This window comes from Phalacrocorax carbo, assembly GCF_963921805.1.
Source record: "Phalacrocorax carbo chromosome W unlocalized genomic scaffold, bPhaCar2.1 SUPER_W_unloc_16, whole genome shotgun sequence".
NCBI classification, from domain to species: domain Eukaryota; kingdom Metazoa; phylum Chordata; class Aves; order Suliformes; family Phalacrocoracidae; genus Phalacrocorax; species Phalacrocorax carbo.
In genome coordinates this window covers 70,662-93,215 of record NW_026990250.1, presented here as the reverse complement: position 1 = coordinate 93,215, position 22,554 = coordinate 70,662, and the positions used below count along the sequence as shown (strand labels likewise).

The following is a 22,554-nucleotide window of genomic DNA, read 5'->3' as shown; positions in this document are numbered from 1 at the left end:
ATACTGCGCAGCCTTCTAACTGTCTCCTGCAACTCAGTCACCTGGCACAGCAGATCATCAACCTGTGCACACCTTGTGCAGGTGCTTACCTTCACACTAGGAGAAGGGTCCAGGCACTCGTTGCAACCTACCACCTGTACTGAAGCCTCCTTCTTTACCAGTTCCATCTGGGTGGATGCATCAGACATCTCTGGGGCTTTCTCCGTGGGAACACTGTTTTTAGCTCTGAGGCAAGCGCCCACCATCCTGGCAGAGACCTAGAGAACTTCCCTGGGCTGTGGGCCTACAAGCAGGATGCAGCACCCTCCCTGCTCTCCCTGCCTGCATGAACTGCCGAGCAAACTGCCGCGACATGCCCTGGCTGCCATGCCATGCCCCGTTCGCTGTGCTCCTGGTCCCTCACACTCCCCGGGGCCTTAACTCTCCCACGGTTGCTCGTGGCAACGCCCAGACCGTGTCAGCCTCATTCGCAAGAGTTGCTGGGACCTGGCGGGCTGCTCTGCTCTTCCTCAGGCTTCCCTGGCTCCGGGAACCCTCTCGTCCACCCCAATCTAGTGCCCAGCTGCGGAACTTACTGTTCCCGCTGCTGTGTTTGTCGCCAACTAGTTATTCTCAAAATACATGAAGACTGCAATGGCACAGACAGACAGCTTATGGCTATCATATGAAACCCTCCTCCAGGTTTGAAGTTTAAAAGACAAGTGTGCATACCTGTTTCTTCTGTCCAATCCTATGAGCTCTAGCCTGTGCTTGCAGATCATTCTGTGGATTCCAGTCAGAATCAAATATAACTACAGTGTCAGCAGATGCCAAGTTTATACCTAATCCTCCAGCTCTGGTAGACAGTAAAAAGCAGAAGTCCTGAAATTATAGAATAAGAAATAGCTTTATATATATTACCTATAATATTCTTCAAGGAATCATTATGACACTTCTTTATATGCTCTGTGGAGCAGACTATGAACTCATACACTTCATTATGAATGTCATAAACATGTTAGGTTTGTAATGCAATAAGGTGCTTGCCATGGCTAGAGCCAGTAGATCTCCATTAGAAAAGAACAGAATAGACTAGACTACTTCAGTTGGAAGGGACCTACAACGATCATCTAGTCCAACTGCCTGACCACTTCAGGGATGACTAAAAGTTAAAGCAGGTTGTTAAGGGGATTGTCCAAATGCCTTTTAAATACTGACAGGCTTGGTGCATCGACCACCTCTACCTCTCTAGGAAGCCTGTTCCAGGGTTTGACCACCCTCACTGTAAAGAAATGCTTCCCGAAGTCCAGTCTAAACCTCCCCTGGTGCAGCTTTGACCCATTCCCACACATCCTATCACTGGATACCAGGGAGAAGAGATCAGCACCTCTCTCCCCACTTCCCCTCCTCAGGAAGCTGTAGAGAGCAATGAGGTCACCCCTCAAGTCTCCTTTTCTCCAAACTAGACAAACCCAGAGTCCTTAGCCGCTCCTCATAGGACATACCTTCCAGCCCTTTTACCAGCAGCTTTGTTGCCCTCCTCTGGACACATTCAAGGACATTAACATCCTTCTTAAATTGTGGGGCCCAGAACTGCACACAATATTCAAGGTGAGGCTGTACCAACGCTGAATTCAACAGGATCATCATCTCTCTTGACCAGCTGGTTATTCTGTGTTTGATGCACCCCAGAATGTGGTTTGCCCTCTTGGCTACCAGGACACACTGCTGACTCATATTGAGCCACTGAGCCTGCTGCTGACCAGCACCCCCAGATCCCTTTCTGCAGGGCTGCTCTCCAGCCGCTCCTCTCCCAAACTATACTTGTGCCCAGCATTACTCTGTCCCAGGTGCAGAATCCAGCATTTGTTCTTGTTAAATTTCATCCCATTAATCATCGCCCAATGCTCCAATCTATCTAGATCCCTCTGCAAGGCCTCTTGTCCCTCGAGAGAGTCAACAGCACCTCCCAGGTTGGTATCATCAGCAAACTTGCTAATGGTGCATTCAACTCCTGCAACCAGATCATTGATAAAAATATCGAATGGAACTGGTCCTAATATTGAGCCCTGAGGAACACTGCTGGTGACTGGTCGCCAGCCAGATGTAGCCCCATTCACTACAACCCTTTGAACCCTGCCCTTCAGCCAGTTCTTCACCCAGCGCACCATGTATCTGCTCATCCCACAGTTGGACAACTTGTCCAGAAGGGTGCTGTGAAGGACAGTATCAAAAGCCTTACTAAAATCCAGAAAAACTACATCCACTGTCTTCCCTTCATCCACTAGGCAGGTGACCTTATCATAGAAGGAGATCAAATTAGTTAAACAGGACTTTCCCTCTGTGAACCCATCCTGACTGTGCCTGAGGATTACATTGTCCTTTAAATGCCTTTTTGTAGTACCCAGTAGGATCTTCTCCATAATTTTTCCAGGTACTGAGGTTAGACTAACAGGTCTGTAGTTCCCTGGGTCTTCCCTCATGCCCTTGTAAGTTGGAATAATGTTTGCTAGCTTCTAGTCAGCAGGGACCTCCCCAGACTCCCAAGACCTTTGGTAGATGATTGAGAGGGGTCCTGCCATAACATCCGCTACCTTCTTCAGTACTCTGCAATGAAACCCATCAGGCCCCATGGACTTGTGAACATTCAGCTGATACAGCTGGTCCCTTACAATTTCAGTGCCCACAAATGGAAAGTCACTGTTCCTGCAGTCATGGTCCTCCAACTCAGGGGACTGGGCAGCCAAAGGTCTATCAGTATTATTAAAGACTGAGGCAAAAAACGCAGTGAATGCCTCCGCTTTGTCTTCATCCCTATTAGTCAGGTGACCATCTTCAAGAAGTATCGGTCCAATATTTTCCTTGGACCTCCTCTTGCTATTAACATACTTTAAAAAAGCCTTTCTTGCTGTCTGACACAACACTGGCCAGTTTCAACTCTAACTGAGCTTTGGCCGTTCATGTCTTCTCCCTGCATATACGAACCACAGTTCTGTAATCTTCCTGCAAAGCCCGACCTTGCTTCCAGAGATCATACTATTTCCTTTTCCTCTTGAGCTTCCCCCGTTGTATGTTATTGCATTAGCATTGCCACGTTGGCAGCCACCCCCAAGTCCCTCAGTTTAAAGCTCTCCTCACCAAGTTGGCCAGCCTGCTGCCAAAGATTCCCTTACCCCTTCCAGGTAGGTGGATGCCATCCCTCCCTAGCAGGCTATGCTTGCTGAAGAATGTCCCCTTTATGGGGGCAGATTTCTATGGGATATGAAAGTTAAATGGACTTAATCATCCTGTTTGTTTCTCATACTGCGTGTGTTGGTGTACAATCATTTCAGATATGTTCCTGAGCCCTCCGTGCTCCCAGGAACAGTTTAAATATTCCCACTAGCATTGCCACTCTCAAGCGATGCCATGCCAATCCTTGGCTTACCTACTGCAATCTTGTTGGTATCCCCTTCCCCCATCGATTCTAGTTTAAAGCTCTCTATCAGTATGTTGTGGGTTAACCCCCGTAGGCAGCTAAGCACCATGCAGCCACTCAATCACTTCTCACCCACATCCCCAGTGGGACAGGGCAAGAGGAAAGGAAGACTAAAAGCAAGTAAACTTGGGGGACAAGATAAAAATTGTTTAATAAGCAAAGGAGAAGTGGAAGAAGAGTGAAAGAAAAGAAAACAAAACCAAAACAAGTCATGCAAAAGCAATCACTCACCACCTCCCATGGGTAGGACCAATGGCCAGCTAGTTCCCAAGCAAAAGATGGCTAACCTCCCTAAGCCTCCTCCTCTCCCTTTTCATTGCTGAGCATATTATATGGCATGGAATAACTCTTTGGTTTGTTTGGGTCATCTGGCTGGTTATGTCCCCTCCCAACCTCTTGCACACACTCCAGCCTATTCACTGAGGGAGCAGAGTAAGAAACAGACAAGGCCTTGACACTATGCAAACACTGTTCAGCAACAGCTAACACACTGGTGTGTTATTAGCATTGTTTTTGTCACAAATCTAAAACAGCACCATACAAGCTGCTATGAAGTCTATTAACTCCAGCCCATCCAGACCCAGTATAAGTATAAAGCAAACTGATATCACTTTCTCTTGTGAACAGTTATTGACTTCTCCATGGTTTAAAGGAAGCAGCATCCTAGAAGATAATCAAAAGCCATTTGGGGAGGAAAAAACTAAGCAAAACACTGGACAAAAGTACAAACCCCCTTGTTGTTAAAGCCTCATGTGTGCCCAAGTCCCTCTGGTTTTTTTGTTAAGAAAACTAAAGCATTCTGCTGGGGTCAGTACTCTTCAACATATTCATAAATAATATGAAAATGAGATGAGCAATGAGGTGACAATGTTTGCAGATGATACAGTCAGTGACCGCTCAAACGGGAAAGTCTACAACAAGCCCATATATTAATAAAAGAACAATTAGATCAAGGACATCTCAAGCTGTTACATGATCTACGGGCAGTAAATCAGCAAATGCAAGCGATGGGGGCTTTACAGCCTAGCCTTCCAAATCCAGCCATGCTACCAACTGACTGGCATTTACTAATTATCGACTTAAAGGACAGCTTTTTTACTACAAAGCTGCATCCCTAGGATACCCAGCGATTTCCATTTACATTACCGGCAATCAACAGAGAGGATCCTGACTTACGCTTCGGATGGACAGTATTGCCACAAGGCATGCAGAATAGCCCTACTCTGTGTCAACTCTTCGTAGATGCTGCATTGAAAGAAGTGAGGCAGCAATGGCCGGACACTATAATTTACCATTACATGGATGACATCTTGTTTGCGCAAGTACAACCTTTCTCAGCACAGCAAGAATTATATTTACAGCAACAGCTCCAGCTACACGACCTAGTAATAGCAGCAGAGAAGGTTCAACGTTCATCGGTATGGAAATACCTTGGGTGGCGCATCAGTGACTCTCAGTTTTTCGCCCAATGTTCAAGGGCACTGACCCTGCCGCGCCGGTCCGACCGACTGCTGAACAACACACTATGATACAACGTCTTAGCTCCGAGATCGTCCAGAGAGCAGTAGACCGCCTGGACCCCGATCTCCCCATCGATCTCACCATACTCCATGGTTCTACTCACATTTTGGGTGCACTTACTCAGTGCAAAAAGAAAAAGGGGGAGAAGATAAGGGTGTTGGAATGGCAAAAGTTTTGTTTGTGCAAAAGTTTTGTTTGTATTAAATCACTTATGCCTATTTGCAGAACACGATAACCCTCCTGCGTGGGTGCGTCAGTACAACACATTGCAGGTATCCCTCACAACCCAACGGGTCAAGCAATAGTGGAACGAGCTAATGGGTTGCTGAAAACCTATGTTCAAAAGTATGCAGATATAAAAGACCCGCAAGAGCGGCTGGTAAAAGCACTGTTTGTGTTAAACTATTTGTGTGTATTTGGCTCTGAGGGAGTGCCTGCTGTCATCGTTCACTATAGACAGAAAAAGGACGAACGGGAGCTACCCTGAGTTTGGGTCAAATACAAAGACCCGCATACGGGTGTATGGTCAGGGCCTGTGGAGGTTTTATATTGGGGGAGGGGGTATCTCTGTGTTTCTACCCCTACAGGGCCGCAATGGATTCCAGCTAGATGTGCCAGACCCGCCACCTCCCCCACACAGCGCGACGCAGAACAGTTGCCCACCGCGGCACCAGCCGAAGCGGCACCTGAACGGTTGGGATCAGCGGAAGGAACCCAGAGGAGCGCTGTGCAGCACTCACCAGTGAATAACCACGGTCCAGGAGGAACAAAGGTCCCAGAGGGTGCATAGCGCCCGAGGTTTGGTCTGGTTTCGACCGAGAATACAAGGCGGACTGATAATGAACTCTGCTGAACAGAAATTATGGGTATTAGCCCTTTTAAGTGTATGTAGCACTGCCCTTGTGCCTAACGTTTTTGACCCACGAGAAAATATCTGGGTCACGCTAGCTAGATCATTGAATACGACTAGCTTTTGTGCCAGCCTAGCAACGCCCGACTCCCCATTTATCACATGTCTTATTGGGGTGCCTTTAAGTAATGCAACCTTTATGACCTTTGCCCAGTCCGTAGCAGAGCTGCGACAGCAGCATAATATAACTCGGAAGCTTCCCTTTAAGTGGCGTGACGCCCCTTCGGTGTTTGTTGAGTATGATATCTGGGATGATGTACTCCCCGTAGGCCCAGAACCACAAGAGCTTGCCCTTGTGGGCTCTCTTAATGCTACTGCTTGGTGTAACTATACCTCTGTAAATATATCACGCTCTAACAATATGCTTATTGCGCTACCTGCAGGTTTGTTTTTAATTTGTGGAGATGGGGCTTGGCCTGGCATCCCGTCACATATAAAGGGAGGGCCTTGCTCTATAGGTCGCCTAACGTTTCTTACCCCTAACACTTCAATGATTTATCAACATCATAGAAAGATGAGAAGCGAAAGGAGCACTCATAAGTTTGAGGATAACTGTGACTCTACAGCTGAATTTTGGAATCCTACAAAGATCATAGCTGTTTCCTTCTTGGCTCCTGGAGTTGGTGTTGCTCAAAGCCTCACGACATTAAACAAGCTAGGGTGTTGGCTAGCTAAGCAAACAAATGCCACATCAAAGGCATTATCTGACTTATTACTAGATGTAGACTCTGTAAGACAGGATGATCCATGGCATTGGTTTAACAGCTTGTTTAATGGATGGGGCATTGGCAATGGGATCAAGAGTATTTTGCAGATGGGATTAATAATATTTATACTGTTTATTATTATATTAATGTGTGTCCCTTGTATATCGCAATGTATGCAACGAATGATGGAAAGAAGTATGAGTGCCGTGTTCCTTTCTCAAGGAACAAAAGAAAAAGGGGGAGATGTGGGAAACTCTAGCCCGGGAACGGCTAGCAGAAAGCGGGCATTGAAGTAGAAGGACAGGCTCAGGGTCGGAGCGACCTTGGGCCCAGCTGTTGTTGACCGGTAAAGGAGTGTGAGAAACAAGTAACTGCTAATTGCAAGGCTGAACACAAGAGATAAGCATGGGAGGAGTTGGCATCTACCTCCCAGCCAAGGATGAGCTATGCTTTTGCAAATAGGTATGAGCTAATTTACGAACGGTATAAAAGATATTTGCTAATTGCCAATAAACGAGACTTGATGATCATCATCGGATGGTGCCTGTCTCCCGCTGGTTTTCCGTCAATACAGAGTTATTCAGGGACAACTACAAAGGACTACAGAAGGATCTTATGAGAGGGGCAATAAAAAAGCATATGAAATTGAAGATGAAATGAAATAGGAAATAATTTTGAGTTTTAAATACAGCAAAAGGTAATAGCAAGCCATTACTGCTCAGGAATGAGTCCTTGGAATTGTCATAGATATTTCCATCAATGCCTTAGCTCAGTAACAGGAAAAAAAAGTTTTATTGATTATTAGGAAAGAAATAGAGAAACAGGAAATAATTTTATTGCTGCACAACTCCATAGCTTGCCTCCATTCTTGAATACTGTGTGAAGTCTGGATCCCCCTTCATTTTAAAAACTGTACAGTACAACTACAAGGATTCCAGAAAAAGGCAATGATGTCTATACTAGAAATTTAAAACAGAACTTCTGTATTTAACAAATATCTGAAGTTTATGTTATGAAATTAAGTCCTTCCTCCTCAACCATAGCAGAAACATAAGCTCAGCAGCAACTGACAAATACTATACTTCTATTACTGAAAAACCCTGTCAGCGTAGCACAAAAGACCTAAGATTATCAAAGGTATGGAATAGCTTCCATAGTAGGAAACCTAAATAAACTAGGAATCTCAAGTGGTACACAAACAATGACTAGAAAACAGTTCTTCAGTTTCTTCCAGGACAAGGAAATAAGAGGCAACAAATGAAGAGAAGCCAAATTTAAAGCTATTAAAGATAGTTTTTCTTCATGCAAGGATATACATAACTCAAACCTACTTAGGCAATAGGCAGAATTTCTGTGTCAAATGCTTGTGTAAAAGTTCAGTGCTCCTGTAACAACTGAAGTATTAAGTCCTACACAACAGTTTTTATACAATACTTAAAATTACTTTGCTAAAGAGCACTAACAAAAATCTAAAAATATAACTATGTGGTTATATTAGTTAAACACCATTTTCATAAATTCTATGTTTCCTATTTAGTCTCCTCCTAGTTTTTCAGTGATTTTTTTTTGGTTGTGGATTTGTGGTTTTTTTTTTGTTTGTTAATAGTTGTAAACCTTATAGTCTAGGCAATAACAATGGTATTTCAACATAATCTATCCCTCACTTTATTCTATCTTCAATATTTGTGCAATATTTGTTATATTTCTTGGAGGGGGGAAAAAAAAGCTGAGTAGATTAAAAAAAAACAACTACCCATTAATAGCATACCTCTGATCCTTCTGCATTAAAATGATCCAGGGCTTGTTTCCTCAATTCCCCTTTTATTGATCCATCAAGTCTCTAAAGAGATTGAACAATACAGTTAAAAAGGAACTCCTACTATATTCTAATCAGAGCAACTTGAATTCTCAATTGCCAAAACAATTGGGGGGTGGAATAAGAGGAATGTAACACTTCATCTTTCCAATTCATCAGTTTCATTTCAAAATACTATTTAGCATTTAGTAATTGCCAGTCTCTTCCTATACGTGAAATTAAACTTTCATAAATCTTTCTACAAAAAGGACACACTTCTTAAGATAAAGTGGTAAAGATCAAGGCTTCTTGGCTACTACCAGCAAAATTCTTACCTGAAAGGGAAACTGACGATATTTCAAATACTCTGCTAGGATGTCTAGCATCCTCACCATCTGAGAGAAAATCAGTACTCTGTTGCCACGTTCTCGTAGACGAATCAGTAGCTTGTCAAGAAGGATTAGTTTCCCACTGCTACGTATTAAATGCTACAAGACAAGAAAACATGTATTGCAAAATAAGTTCACCTCAACACTAATATACACTGCAGATGGTTAGACATTCATTAACTGAACATGAAAGTTTAATAAGTGTTTCGTCAGTACTGATCTTGTAAAAACTCATTATAAAAGCATTAAGTAGTCTAACTGAAACCAACAGGAGTACTGACTAGCATGTTTTTCAAATAAATGCATTTCTCAGCTCTGGCTCATAAAACAGCATCTTAACTCTTCATTAAAATATTAATTAAATATGCTGTGCTATGAGTTAAAGCAGTTACAGTGTAGACTCAAGTTCTTTTCTACCAAATAAACGACGACGACAAAGAGACTACCTGACTACCTTAGTACTACTTGCTCCTCACTTTCTGTCTTTTGAACAGAAATAAGCATTGCTACTTGATCCTCTAAGCATTTTTAAACAACGCCTAATCAGTCAAGTTTCTCAGGAAAGACAGAAGTGAGAGGAATCTTGTTTGTAGATGTCAACAGGCTTTAGTTAGGTTACAATGTTAAGCCTTCTCAGCTCCAGTGGGAACAACTAGAACAGAAACTCAGATGCATGCCAAATTTAACGTTGAAAACATTAGGCCTCTTTAGCTGAAGAGGCTCAGGATAGAATTTTGGAGAGTAAAAAATTTGGAGTTAGGTGCTTTTATCTTTTATGCCAGAAATGAGAAGGATGTATCATTCATAATTAGAGCTAACAAAGCTTATTCAGACGACCCAAGGAAATCATTGTTACAAGTATGCAATTATTAGCAATAATGGCTGAACAGTTGATGAGTTTAATTATAAATTTAAAGTAGTTAGTGTGCGCCAAGTTGCAAATGAAACATCCTTTAGCTTTGATAAGCACTTCATAATATAAAATAGCTTGTGCAGTAACAGCTTGTGATTTCAATCTAGTAGTTTTGGGAAAGTATTTAAATTATGAACCTCAAAAGTTTACAGAAAAAAAAAAAGAACCCTGATCTTTAGAAACATTTATGTTGTTATAAACTGCATCAATTATAACAGTCCTTTTATTTGTTGCTGTGGTTCTCAACAGTTTTAGTACAAAGATTAGTTAACCTTGGCAAAAAAACCCAAACTATAAACCTACAACACAGTCACAGACCATCTTTGGTAGTGATGCTATAATTGCTTTCATTTATAACAACAACAAAACTAGACTCAGCTTTGGATGCTTATTACTTTTATTTCCTTTCACTTTGGTTGTTTGAAGGCATGCAGAGAACAGTGTTTGATTATAAAAAAAGCTTAAAGAGATTCTGCAGATTACTTTCTGCTATCACACAGATTGCTGGTGTACCACTGCCAGTCACATGCATTTGCATTTATATTCAATTTACCCGTTTATTTAACTGCTTTATTTTAATCTGGGTTTAAAATAGGACTTAAGTTTATTTATTCTGAAAATACACAGACTATTTCAAACTGTTTCCTTTTTATTTTGATCATAATTCAAGCCAGGGATATTTTATTTAGTATTAATCTCTCTATTATTCAGTTCTAGTTAAGAAACAAACAAACAACAACAGAAAAATCAATTCACTTACCTGTAAAACCCAGGATGCACATTTAATGGAGAACTTGTTCTTTCTTAATATACTTTAATAAGAACTAGTAAATTGCCAGAACACTGTAAAATTACTGCGTGCATATTAGAGGTGCAAAAACACTTTTTAAAAAGAAAAAAAAAAGGTATTACCTGTAAGGCCTCCTGTTTATTATAGAATTCATTATCATCTGGTGGTTTAATGAGGTAGCAATGGTTACAGCACTTCTTGAGTTCCATCATGATGTTCAAAAAGCCTGAGGTACTGCCTTTTGAACCTTTACTCAGGGCTTTATAATTCCTGGTTAAAATCCATCTATGAAATAGAATGTGCAATGGAAGTAATTTCTAACCATTTGTGGAAACATGAAGGATGGAAGTTCTCAAAATATCAGTTCAAACTGCATTATGAGAACTATTATACTTCAGTAATTTTCATACAGACATATCATTAAAATAGCAGGAATTTAAAAGTGTCATTACTTACTTGTAATATTGCTTCTGCAATGCACTCATTTCCATCCTCAAAATTTGTTCAACCTTGGCAGGTAAAGACTTTTCTACATCTTTTTTAACTCTTCTGAGTAGAAATGGTTCAAGTTCTTTGTGAAGACTTGCATAACCAAACTCTCTCCCTTTGCCATGCTCCTCTTCAAAATCTTCCCAGGAAGAAAACCTTCAACGTAAGAAAGAATAAAGGTAAAATAGTGACATACCATGAACACACACACAAAGACCATAAATATACCACATGTGCACAAACACATATGGACTTCTTCCCTACTCCCCTCTGTTTTATTTAATAAGTTTTTGAATTTGCATCTCAAGAAATTCCAAATATTTTGTCTGCAAATAGGAGATCAGAAATTTCCAAACTCTTTTACAGAATGAAAATTCAAAACAAACTACTGAAAACCCAAAATTTTACTCTTCTGCATGGAAACTCAGGTAGAAGATTGCAGAAATTCCATTGTATTTCTCAAGAGCAGCATGAAAAAATAGTTGTATAGCTGAAGGAAGTGCAAGAGAACAGACCACTTCACATACTTTTTGCTGCCTATATGGACTAGCTGAAATGTGATTATCCTCTGGTATGTGCTAACAGACTAAAAGAATGGACTTTATGATCAAATGAAGAATAGGTGCCAGACAACAATCTTAGTGGCTTTGCTTGTAAAGTTCTGAAGAAGTCAATGCAATGCATAGTTCTAAAACTAATTGGAGCTACAGTGCTTTGTATTTACAAGATATCCGAAAGGAATATGTGCTCTTATTTATCCCAGATATAAAGAGAGGTCAGTGTAGAATAATGTCAATACAGTAAACCTATTTATGCAAACCATAAGAGCAAATTGGCTGCCTGACTGAACCACTGGATATCGGGCATTGTGGTACAATCTTGTTTTCATTCATGGTACTAACACAGAAGACATCCTCAGTCCCATTCTATTTCCTTAGAGTAAATCCATGTGATTTTCCTTTTAGATTAAGATGAAGCATCTTTTCAGAGTTCTAAGCCATACATCAATCCATCTTTTTTGTGGATGGCTAAAACAGAAAAAGTGACAACTGCTACCAAAACAATTTATCAAGAGCAGCATGAAAAATGCATGCATCTACTTTATATAAAATATTTTAACTATTTCACAATGGAATTCTTTATCTCTATTGATTCTCCAATCACTACAATATTCCACTGTGAGAAACTTCACCACAAAAAAAATAAAAATCATGTTCCTTACTTTTCTGGCATGATGAAGTGCAGCAAAGACCAAAGCTCTTTGAGGGAGTTTTGCAGAGGGGTTCCAGTAATAAGAAGACGATGATTAGACTTAAAGTCTATTAAAGTCTTATACAGAAGGGAATCATCATTTTTCAAACGATGAGCTTCGTCAACTCCTATAAATACCCAATTCAGACCACCAAGGAATGACTTAAAGAAATTGGGAGGGGAAGACATTATACAAGTTAATATATTATGCAACTTCTGACATTTTACATGAGGTTATATATACACCATCACTCCTTTTATTTTAATAACAAATGGACACCTATATGTTTTTAGTATTAATTATGTTTTTTATGTTTTATGTTTGCTGGATTCAACAAAAAGCTATGCGGGCATCCCAAGTTTAAAAGGAAAGTATAAACCAAGTTTATACTTGGGGGGGAGGAGAAAGACAAAAAGCTGGTCTATAAATTTTCAATTGACCCCAAAAAAAACCAAAACAAAAAAAAAATCCACTATTGACTCTCTTATTTCCAGCATGTACAAACAAATGAAATGGAAAGCCAACGAGCAGAACTTTTTAAATTAAGATTTTCATATGCTGTTAGGATTAACAATAACTCTATGTGCTATCATCATGAAGAGAATAGTAATATACATATATATAATACTGCACACAAATACAAAGATAAAACATGGGATTTCAGAGTTGTGAATCACAGGTGTTTGGGGCTACGGGTTGGTTTGTTTTTTCAGTTCCTGGATGATGGTCTACAGGAAAGTAGAGATTTTGAGATGCAAAGAAATTACTACAGTAATGTGAAGCTCAAACAAACTGAAGAAAAAGAAGTTTTACCCACTTGATATGGGGGTGGACAGGACGACACAGAAAGCCTCACCACACATACATAAAATCTAAAAGTGCTTAAAGAAAACTTCACTGTCATACTTCCAAGAGTAAAGCTGTCATACTCCCCATCCATTTTAATGGCCCAGAACCCAAATATGTGCCAACTCTAAAGGAGTTTTACACTCTACAAATTATTTTATCTCTCTGAAGAAGTAAGTGTGATTACCTTATCCTTCAGCAAAATTTCATAGGTTGTTAGAAGTATATTAAATTTTAATCGCTTGGTCTGTGGATGCATCCATTCATGAGTTCTTATCTACAAGAAGAATCAAGTGAACTATAAGCTAGAGAAAAATGGACTTATTGATCGGGATGACTTCAGGTACTACAGCAATATAGATTTTAAGTGACATACAAGAATCTGATAATGAAAAAGGAACATAACAAATGAAGTTGTTTTTGTTTTGTTTAAAGTTATTAAACAGTGGTGGGGGTGTGTTCTTTTTGCTTGGTTGGGTTTTTGTGGATTGGTGTGTGTGTGGTTTTTGGTTTTTTTGTGGTTTGCTTTGTTTTGTTTTGTTTTAAACTTTAATGGATAAGGTTACTTACATTCCTCCTTTCAGAAAACAAATTAAGATTGTGTCTGTCTGGCTTAAATGTTTATTTTATGCACCTAAATAATCACATGACAAAAGACAATTTATTTTCAAATGCAAGGTTGCATTTAATCCTTTTTATTATTAAGGAGGAATGAAATCTTTCACATACATTTATATTGGATCAAAATTTATGCTTTTAATTTGCATTTTAAACACATACAATGTTTCAAATAAGTATTTGCTCATTCCTAATCAAAATATGAGATTAACATAAGACAGGAACATGAAGTAAGTCTTGTTTACCACTAATCTTTTTCAATGATGCAAAGAAATACTCACCATATTTCTGCTAGTTATATCTCCTAAGTAAACCACAGCATTCATCTGAGGAGCCCAAGTTTGAATCTCTCTTTGCCAAGATGTCAAGGTAGAAAGTGGCACGACTAGCAAGAAAGGCCCATACAGTTGATGTTCATGAAACAGGTAGTTCAGAAAAGATATTGTTTGTATTGTTTTACCCAGACCCATTTCATCTGCAAGAATACAACTATTCCCTCTAAAAAACAAAACAAACAAACAAAAATTTATAAATACTTTCAAATTAAAAATGGCAAGACTAATTTAAGACTATACTTACTTGCACCATGAGTGAGCAAGCCAGTTCAGTCCATTTAACTGATAATCTCTTAACTCTAAACTCTCATGTCCTCCAATATAAGATGGTTGCTTCTTTAGTGCAACAAACCTCGGCCTCTGTTTTAGAATCTGTCAAAAGCAAATTGAACATCAGTCCTGCTACTAAGTGAAGTTACCAAAACGTCTTATAGAAACAAAGTAGCAGTAGGAATCTGTTTGGTCAAGTCTAGTATTTATTCATCACAGACAACTGGGCCATATAACAATATCAACCCATTTGCAAGCTAAAATTAGTTTGCTGATCTAAATTCCACAACAGAAGTGACATGAACTCATTCACAAATGTTACTTTTAAAACAAATTAAAGTACTAAACAATTCCATCTTTGAATGGCAATAAAATAAGTAGGGAACAAATATCTATAAAAGGCTATTCTTAATAGTGATACTTGCTACGTATATAAATATAGCTATCATTCTTCTGCTCTAAACAACATTCAAAAACATTTTAATATGCATCTTATTTCTGGATGCGTAAAATAATTTTTTTTTATTATTATTGCAACTGTATAAATCCATTGAAATTACACACTCACCTTGCAGTCCTTAAATGGAGTGGTCTTGGACTGATTTCTGCTAAAATACTCATCAATACACCCCTGAAATTTTTTGGCAATGAGAGCACCATCTTCCCAGCTGCATTCTGAGTAAGGCAGACCCTGCCATTTGCAATAGTAATCTGGATAACCAGCTGCTGATTTCTGATTTGAATGAGCTGCAGAAATGCATCAGAGATACCAGATCAATATTTTCCTTCTGTATTTTACAAAAGCACTCATTTTAGGTGATAAGACAACATGAACTAGTTTCACAGCAAAGACAGTACGACAACTTTTCTTTTAATCAGAGATTTTCTTTTGCCTTAACTTGTTAGGGTTACTAATAACCTAAATTTCTTAACTATAAATTCAACATGCAAGTAATAAAATTTAATATTCTCAACACTTTTTTCCATCTGGAAGTTTTTCACATACCAATTATCCTTTCCACTATTTGATACTGTTTATGTAGATCATCTGTAAGTTCCTGCTGGCAGTTATAATATTCCACGTCTTCCGGAGAAGCATTTTTCAGCCTGAAATGGGAATTTATTTGCAGCACTTATTACATTGTGTAGTTCTAAAACTAAGAAAATCTGGCAATTTTAAAGTTCTGAATGTAAGCACCGTAGGAATGCTGCTTAGAGAGCTTCTTTGAAGAATCTACAACTCAAATTCCTGCTATAAAAGTGTTGCATCTGGCCTAGGTACCTCCTCACTGATGACTGAGAAAGCTTATCAAGAGACATTACTATCAGCTACAGCTTGTACTTTTCATGCAGATAATTTACAACGTCTGTTCTCAACACTTAGTGTACTTCACATGGTATTTTCACAGAACAGCACTGATGGCTCAGTATAAGAATCTATTTTATGAGTAGGAGTCACTAAAAATCCCAGCACTATTCATAGATTATATTAAACATACTAATAAAATGGAATACCAAAACATAGCTCTAAAATGTAAGATTATTTTTTTTTTCACTTCTTGGTTCTGAGGCTTTAACAGAAGTTTGAGCTAAGAAAACTAAATGCTGTAATGTTTTGAGTGCTTTAGCCATTTCTGGGTTTGTTGTTGCTCTTTTTTTTTTTTTAAAAAAATCTCTGCAGCAATTCCTGAAGAATTCTGATCAAAATACAATCAATGACAAAATTAGTAAAAGGTAAGATTTAAAACAAAACCAGAAAATCCACCACCCATCTTGTTAAAACTTCGTTTATAATACATTAAAATCTAGGTGCAGAAGCTGCTTCCTTAAAAGCCTGATTTTACAAGATGGGTGAGTATTCTTGCTTGCTCAAGTAAAATTGGTATGCTCAGAATCTTACAGGATCATAAGGTGTTAGGGAAGCTTCAACTTTAAAGCTTTTTTCTTCCTGTTGTATAGGCACTTGAAACTATGCCTTCAAAGGGGCAATAAAACTCACAGAAACACAATAAAACATCTATATTGTTACAAAAAATATGCAACGTGGAAGTAGTTATAAAAATACTCACCAGCGTTTTGTTTCCTGATCCTTCTTCTTATAGTTGTCCAGTTTCTTCATTCCTTTAACATTTTGTTGCTTCAGTGTTTCCTCAGTTTCCCAAGTATTATGGATGTGTGACCAGCCTTTCCATTTAATAAGATACTGTACTTCTCCTACCTCCTTTGACTTTTCAAACCCAGTATTTGGGTCACCATCTGCCTCAACTGCATAGATGGTGGTTGCAGCACCAGTGGCTGATAAAGAAACCACACCATAAGGCTTGATTAAGCGTGCACTGCCATAAATTAACCAGTAAAAAACATAGTGCAGAAAGCAATTTGTGATTGTCTTATATGAGCATGTAACTTGACTAATTATATTTACAACCCCTATGGTACTACTCTTATTTGAAGAATTACGATGTAGCTATATTAACACACACACAAGTATACCAATGAGATTAAAAAAAAAAACCAACCAGAAAACTCTGCATCTAACCTACCAGTATCTCAGGAGAATTTTCTAGCATTTCTAGTTTCTCTAGTGATCCCCAGAGAATGCTCCACTAACACTGCTTGCTGTCATCTTTGCTATATCCTTCTCACCTCTGAGAATATAACAGATATTTGACATTGTGCTTAATCAGCCTTGAGTCTTGAATAGCCTCCTATTCAATTAGTACTATGGATGTTATAAATCCAATTCACAGAATCAAAGAATGTTTGAGGTTGGAAGGAGACCTCTGCAAGTCATCTTATCTGACCCCCATGCTCAAAGTCACCTAGGCCAGTTGCCCAGAACCATATCTGGATGGCTTCTGAATATCTCCAAGGAGAGGGACTCCACAAGCTCTCTGGGCAACCTGTTCCAGTGCTCGGTCACCCTCACGGTCACAAAACAATCTTTCCTGATGTTCAGATGGAACCTCCTATGTTTCAGTTTGTGCCCACTGCCTCTCATCCTGTCACTGGGCACCAATGGAAAGAGCCTGGCTCTGTCCTCTTTGCACCCTCCTTTCAGCTATTTATATACATTAGTGAGATCCCCCCTGAGCCTTCTCTTCTCCATCCCAGCTCTCTCAGCTTTTCTTCATAGGAGAGATGCTCCAGTCCCTTCATCATCTTCGTGGCCCTTTGCTGCACTCTCTCCAGTAGTGCCATCAGTCTCTTGTACTGGGGAGCCCAGAACTAGACACAGCACTCCAGATGCAGCCTCACCAGTGCTGAGTAGAGGGGAAGGATCACCTCCGTCGACCTGCTGGCAATACGTGGCCTAATGCAGCTAAGAATACCATTAGCCTTTTTTGCAGCAAGGGCATATTGCTAGCTCATATTAAACTTGGGGTCCACCAGGACCCCCAGGGCCTTTTCTGCAAAGCTGCTTTCCAGCTGGGCAGCCCCCCAGCATTTACTGCATGGGGTTATTACACTCCCCAGGCGCAGGACTTGGCACTTCCCCTTGTTGAACTTCATAAGGTTCCTGTCAGCCCATTTCCCCAGCCTGTCAAGGTCCCTCTGGATGGCAGCACAGACCTCTGGCATATCAGCCACTGCTCCCACTTTTGTGACATCTGCAAACATGCTGAGGGTACACTCTGCTCCATCATCCAGATCATTAACAAATATGTTGAACAGGATCGGACACAGTATTGGCCCCCAGAGTACACTGGTAGTTACTGGCTTCCAGCTAGACTTCGTGTCACTGATCACCACCCTCAGGGTCCAGACATTCAGCCAGTTTTCAATCTACCCCACTGTCTGCTCTTCTAACAACATACATCAAGAGTTTGTCCATGAGGATCTTATGGGAGAGTGTCAAAGGCCTTCCTTAAATCGAGTTAGACTATTATCCACTGCTCTCCCCTCATCTACCAAGCCAGTCACTTCACCGCAGAAGTTTATCAAGTTGGTCAAGCATGACTTCCCCTTGGTGAAGCCATGCTGACTACTACTGATGACCTTCTTGTCTTTCATGTGCCTGGAAATGGTTTCCAGAATTAGCTACTCAATCACCTTCCCAGGGATTGAGGTGTGGCTGACCAGCCTGTCATTCCCTGGGTCCTCCTTCTTGCAGATAGGAGTGATACGCAAACTGGTAACAACAGATGAGGAGAAGGCTGAGGTACTCAACCACCTTTTTGCCTGAGTCTTCACTGGCAACCTCTCTTCCCACATCTCTTGTGTGGATGGACCTCAAGGCAGAGACTGGGGGGAGGAAAGTCCCTCCCACTATAAGAGAAGATCAGGTTTGTGACCACCTGAGGAACCAGGATATAAACAAGTCTATGGGATCTGATGAGATGCATCCCAGAGTCCTGAGGGAATTGGCTGATGTAGTTGCCAAGCCACTCTCCATGATATCTGAAAAGTCATGGCAGTCAGGTGATATCCACAGTGACTGGAAAAAAGGGAAAGGAAAACATTCTGCCCATCTTAAAAAGGAGGACACAGGGAACTACCATCCTGTCAGTCTCACCTCTGTGCCTGGAAAGAGCATGGAACAGAAGCTATGTTAAGGCACATGGAGTACAGGGAGGTGATTCGAGGCAGCCAACATGGCTTCACCAAGGGCAAGTCCTGCCTGACCAACCAAGTGGCCTTCTAATATGGAGCGACTACACCAGTGGACAAGGATCACAGAATCACAGGTTGGAAGGGACCTCAGGGATCATCTAGTACAACCTTTCTAGGAAGAGCACAGTCTAGATAAGATGGCCCAGCACTCTGTCCAAGCGACTCTTGAAGGCGTCCAACGTGGCTGAGTCAACCACTTCCCTGGGGAGATTATTCCAATGGTTGACTGCCCTCAGTGTGAAAAATTTTCCTCTGGTGTCCCATTGGAATATCCCCAAGAGCAACTTGTGTCCATTCCCCCTTGTCCTCTCCATGGGACTCCTTGTAAAAAGGGAGTCTCCATCTTCTTTGCAGCTACCCCTTAAGTACTGGTACATGGTGATGAGATCCCCTCTAAGCTTCCTTTTCTCAAGGCTGAACAAACCCAGTTCTCCCAGCCTATCCTTGTATGGCAGGCTTCCCAGTCCTTTGACCATCTTGGTGGCCCTTCTCTGGACCCCTTCCAGCCTGTCCACATCCTTTTTGTATAGCAGGGACCAGAACTGCACACAGTACTCCAGGTGTGGCCTGACAAGTGCTGAGTAGAGCAGGATAATGATTTCTTTATCTCTGCTGGTGATGCCCTTTTTGATGCAACCCAGCATCCTGTTGGCCTTCTTGGCCACAGCAGCTCACTGTTCGCTCATGTTGAGCTTTCTGTCCACCATGACCCCCAGCTCCCTTCCCACAGAGCTGCTCTCCAGCCAGGTGGATCCCAGTCTGTACTGCACTCCCAGATTATGTTTTCCCAGGTACATGACCTCACACTTTTCCTTGCTGAACTTCATAAGGTTCTTGCTGGTCCACTCTTCCAGCCTATCCAGATCATCCTGCAGAGCAGCTCTCCCTTCCGGAGTGTCTACTCGCCCACTCAGTGTCATCAGCAAACTTCATCAGGCTACACTTGATGCCATTATCCAGATCACTTATAAAGATATTGAATAACATTGGGCCCAATATCGATCCTGGGGGACTCCACTTGTGACAGGTTGCCGCTTGGAAAAGGAGCTATTTATCTCCACCCTTTAGGTGCAGCCTGTCAGCCAGTTCCCCACCCACTGCACAGACCACTTGTCTAGGCCATAATGCATTAATTTCTCCAGGAGGAGGCTGTGGGGGACTGTATCAAAGGCCTTGGAGAAGTCCAGGTAGACAATGTCCAACCCCTGCCCCATGTCAACCAGGCAAGTCACTTTGTCATAGGAGGCTACCAGGTTTGTCAAGCACGATCTGCCCTTAGTGAAGCCATGTTGGCTTTTCCCAATCATGTGCTTCATTTGACTTGTGATGGCCCCCAGGAGGATTCGTTCCATAACTTTCCCAGGGATTGAAGTAAGGCTGATGGGCCTATAGTTACCCAGATCCTCCCTCGAGCCTTTCTTGTAGATAGGGGTAACATTTGCCTTCCTCCAGTTCCCTGGGACATCCCCTGTTCTCCATGACTTCTCAAAGATTATGGAGAGCGGCCTTGCGATGATGTCAGCCAGCTCTCTCAACACCCTTGGGTGGATATCGTCTGGGCCCATTGATTTGTAGGGGTCAAGCTCCTGTAATAATTCACGTACTAACTCTTCCTTCACTGACGGCAGGTCGGTGTTTGGATCAACCGGCAATTTTGTTCCCAAAGCCTGGGACCCGACAGCGCTGGTAAAGAAAGAGGTGAAGAAGGTGTTGAGGACCTCTGCCTTTTCTGCATTGTTGGTGATTGACTCTCCTTTTCTGTTTAACAGTGGGCCTATGTTTTCCTTCTTTTTCTGCTTGTGGTTAACATACCTGAAGAAACCTTTCTTGTTGTTTTTTATTTCTACAGCCAGTTTCATTTTAAGTTGGGCTTTTGCTTTTCTAACTGCATCTCTGCACACCCTTGTAGTTTTTGGTGGATAATCCTCCACTTCTCCATCTCTGGTATGCTTCCCTTTTGGAGCTGAGTAGACCCAGGAGGTCATGGTTGAGCCATGGGGGCCTCTTGCTCCACTTACTTCCCTTTCCTTTGTAGGGGATAAATTGGCTTTGTGCTTCCAGTAGAGAGTTCTTGAAGAATTCCCAGCACTCACTAGCTCCTTTGTATTCCATGGAAGCTTCCCATCGAATCCCTCCCAACTGAGCCCTGAGCGAACTGAAGTTTGCTCTGCTGAAATCCAGAACCCTTGTCTTAGAGCTGACCTTCAGCACACTCAGCAGGACCCCGAACTCCACAATATTGTGGTCACTGCAGCCAAGGCTATCACTAACCGAGATATTACAAAGCAGGCTTTTTCGGTTTGTGAATAGCAAGTCCAGCAGTGCCTCCTTCCTGGTTGGCACGTCTATCATTTGTATCAGGAAACAGTCCTCTATGCATTCCAGGAACTTGGTGGATGACATGCGAGCTGCCCTATTGTTCTTCCAGCAGATGTCTGCGTAGTTGAAGTCACCCATCAGGACCAGGTTCTGTTGGCCAGAAGCTTGCTTTAGTGCCCCAAATATCGCTTTGTCAGCTTCGTCATTGTGGTTAGGATGTCGATAGCAGATGCCCACTGTGAGGTCCTGCTTGGATATGACCCCTTTGACTTTAACCCAGAGGCTTTCGATAGAGCAGTCACAATCACCATAGTTGACTTCGATACATTCAAGGTGTTCCTTGATGTAGAGTGCAACTCCTCCACCTCTTCTACCTTGCCTGTCTTTACGAAAGAGCTTGTAACCATCCATTGCGATGCCCCAGTCGTTTGAGTTGTCCCACCATGTTTCAGTTACTCCTATGATGTCGTACCCTTCTGAGTGGGCACGGAGCTCCAGTTCCTCCTGTTTGTTACCTAGACTGCGTGCATTCATGTACATACACTTGAGGTGTTTACGCTTTTGTTTCACCTCTTGGGAGACAGCTAAGGAACCTTTATCACCACACTGCTTGGCCTGACTTACTCCCCCCTTGGACATGCTGGTGTGAGCATTTTCGCCACAGATCCCACCCCCCAAGTCCTTCAGTTTAAAGCCCGCCTCACCAAATTAGCCAGCCTACTGCTGAAGATTCCCTTACCCCTTTTAGACAGATGGATTTCATCCCTCCCTAGCATGTTGTCATCATTGAAGAACACCCCATTGTCATAAAAGCCAAACCCCTCATGGTGGCACCAGCCACGTAGCCAGGAGTTTATATACATTATGCGCCTGTTTCTGGCTGCTCCCTTCCCTCGAACTGGCAAAATGGAAGACAAGATCACTTTGGCGCCATTGTTTTTCACTTGCTCCCCCAGGGCTCCAAAGCCTTCCTTGATTTTACCCAGGTTACGGCTCTCAGTGTCGTTTATGCCTACATGAAATAGTAATAGTGGATAGTAGTCTGTTTTCCTGATGAGTTGTGGCGCCCTCTCAGCAACGTCTCAGACCTTGGCTCTTGGGAGGCAGCATACCTCTCGTGACTCCCTGCCAGGTCGGCAGATGGGTGCCGCAGTACCCTTCAACAGAGAGTCACCCACCACGAGCACTCGCAGTTTTTTTTTAATGATGTCCACTGTATGTTGCTGGTACAGTTTCCCCTTGCGGGTGACTTTGCAGACCTTGCTCATGGGTATCCTCAGTCATTAAGGCTTCATATCTGTTTCTGATTGTGATGGAGGGTGCAGGCTG

At 41.7% G+C, this 22,554-nt stretch overlaps 1 protein-coding gene across 3 annotated transcripts in view; it reads right to left on the bottom strand.

The window, feature by feature from the left end:
• Positions 1 to 22,554, bottom strand: part of LOC135310834 (chromodomain-helicase-DNA-binding protein 1-like) — an 81,362-nt gene that overhangs the window by 35,739 nt on the left and 23,069 nt on the right. For all 3 annotated transcript variants that reach the window (XM_064439883.1, XM_064439880.1, XM_064439882.1), the window contains exons 7-18: positions 16,362 to 16,587; positions 15,299 to 15,399; positions 14,861 to 15,039; positions 14,267 to 14,394; positions 13,969 to 14,185; positions 13,257 to 13,346; positions 12,194 to 12,384; positions 10,939 to 11,127; positions 10,605 to 10,767; positions 8,726 to 8,878; positions 8,364 to 8,435; positions 712 to 861 (exon numbers count right to left, since the gene is read on the bottom strand). In XM_064439883.1, coding sequence (XP_064295953.1) covers positions 712 to 861; positions 8,364 to 8,435; positions 8,726 to 8,878; positions 10,605 to 10,767; positions 10,939 to 11,127; positions 12,194 to 12,384; positions 13,257 to 13,346; positions 13,969 to 14,185; positions 14,267 to 14,394; positions 14,861 to 15,039; positions 15,299 to 15,399; positions 16,362 to 16,587 — 1,859 coding nt within the window. The remainder of the gene's footprint in view (positions 1 to 711; positions 862 to 8,363; positions 8,436 to 8,725; positions 8,879 to 10,604; positions 10,768 to 10,938; positions 11,128 to 12,193; positions 12,385 to 13,256; positions 13,347 to 13,968; positions 14,186 to 14,266; positions 14,395 to 14,860; positions 15,040 to 15,298; positions 15,400 to 16,361; positions 16,588 to 22,554) is intronic.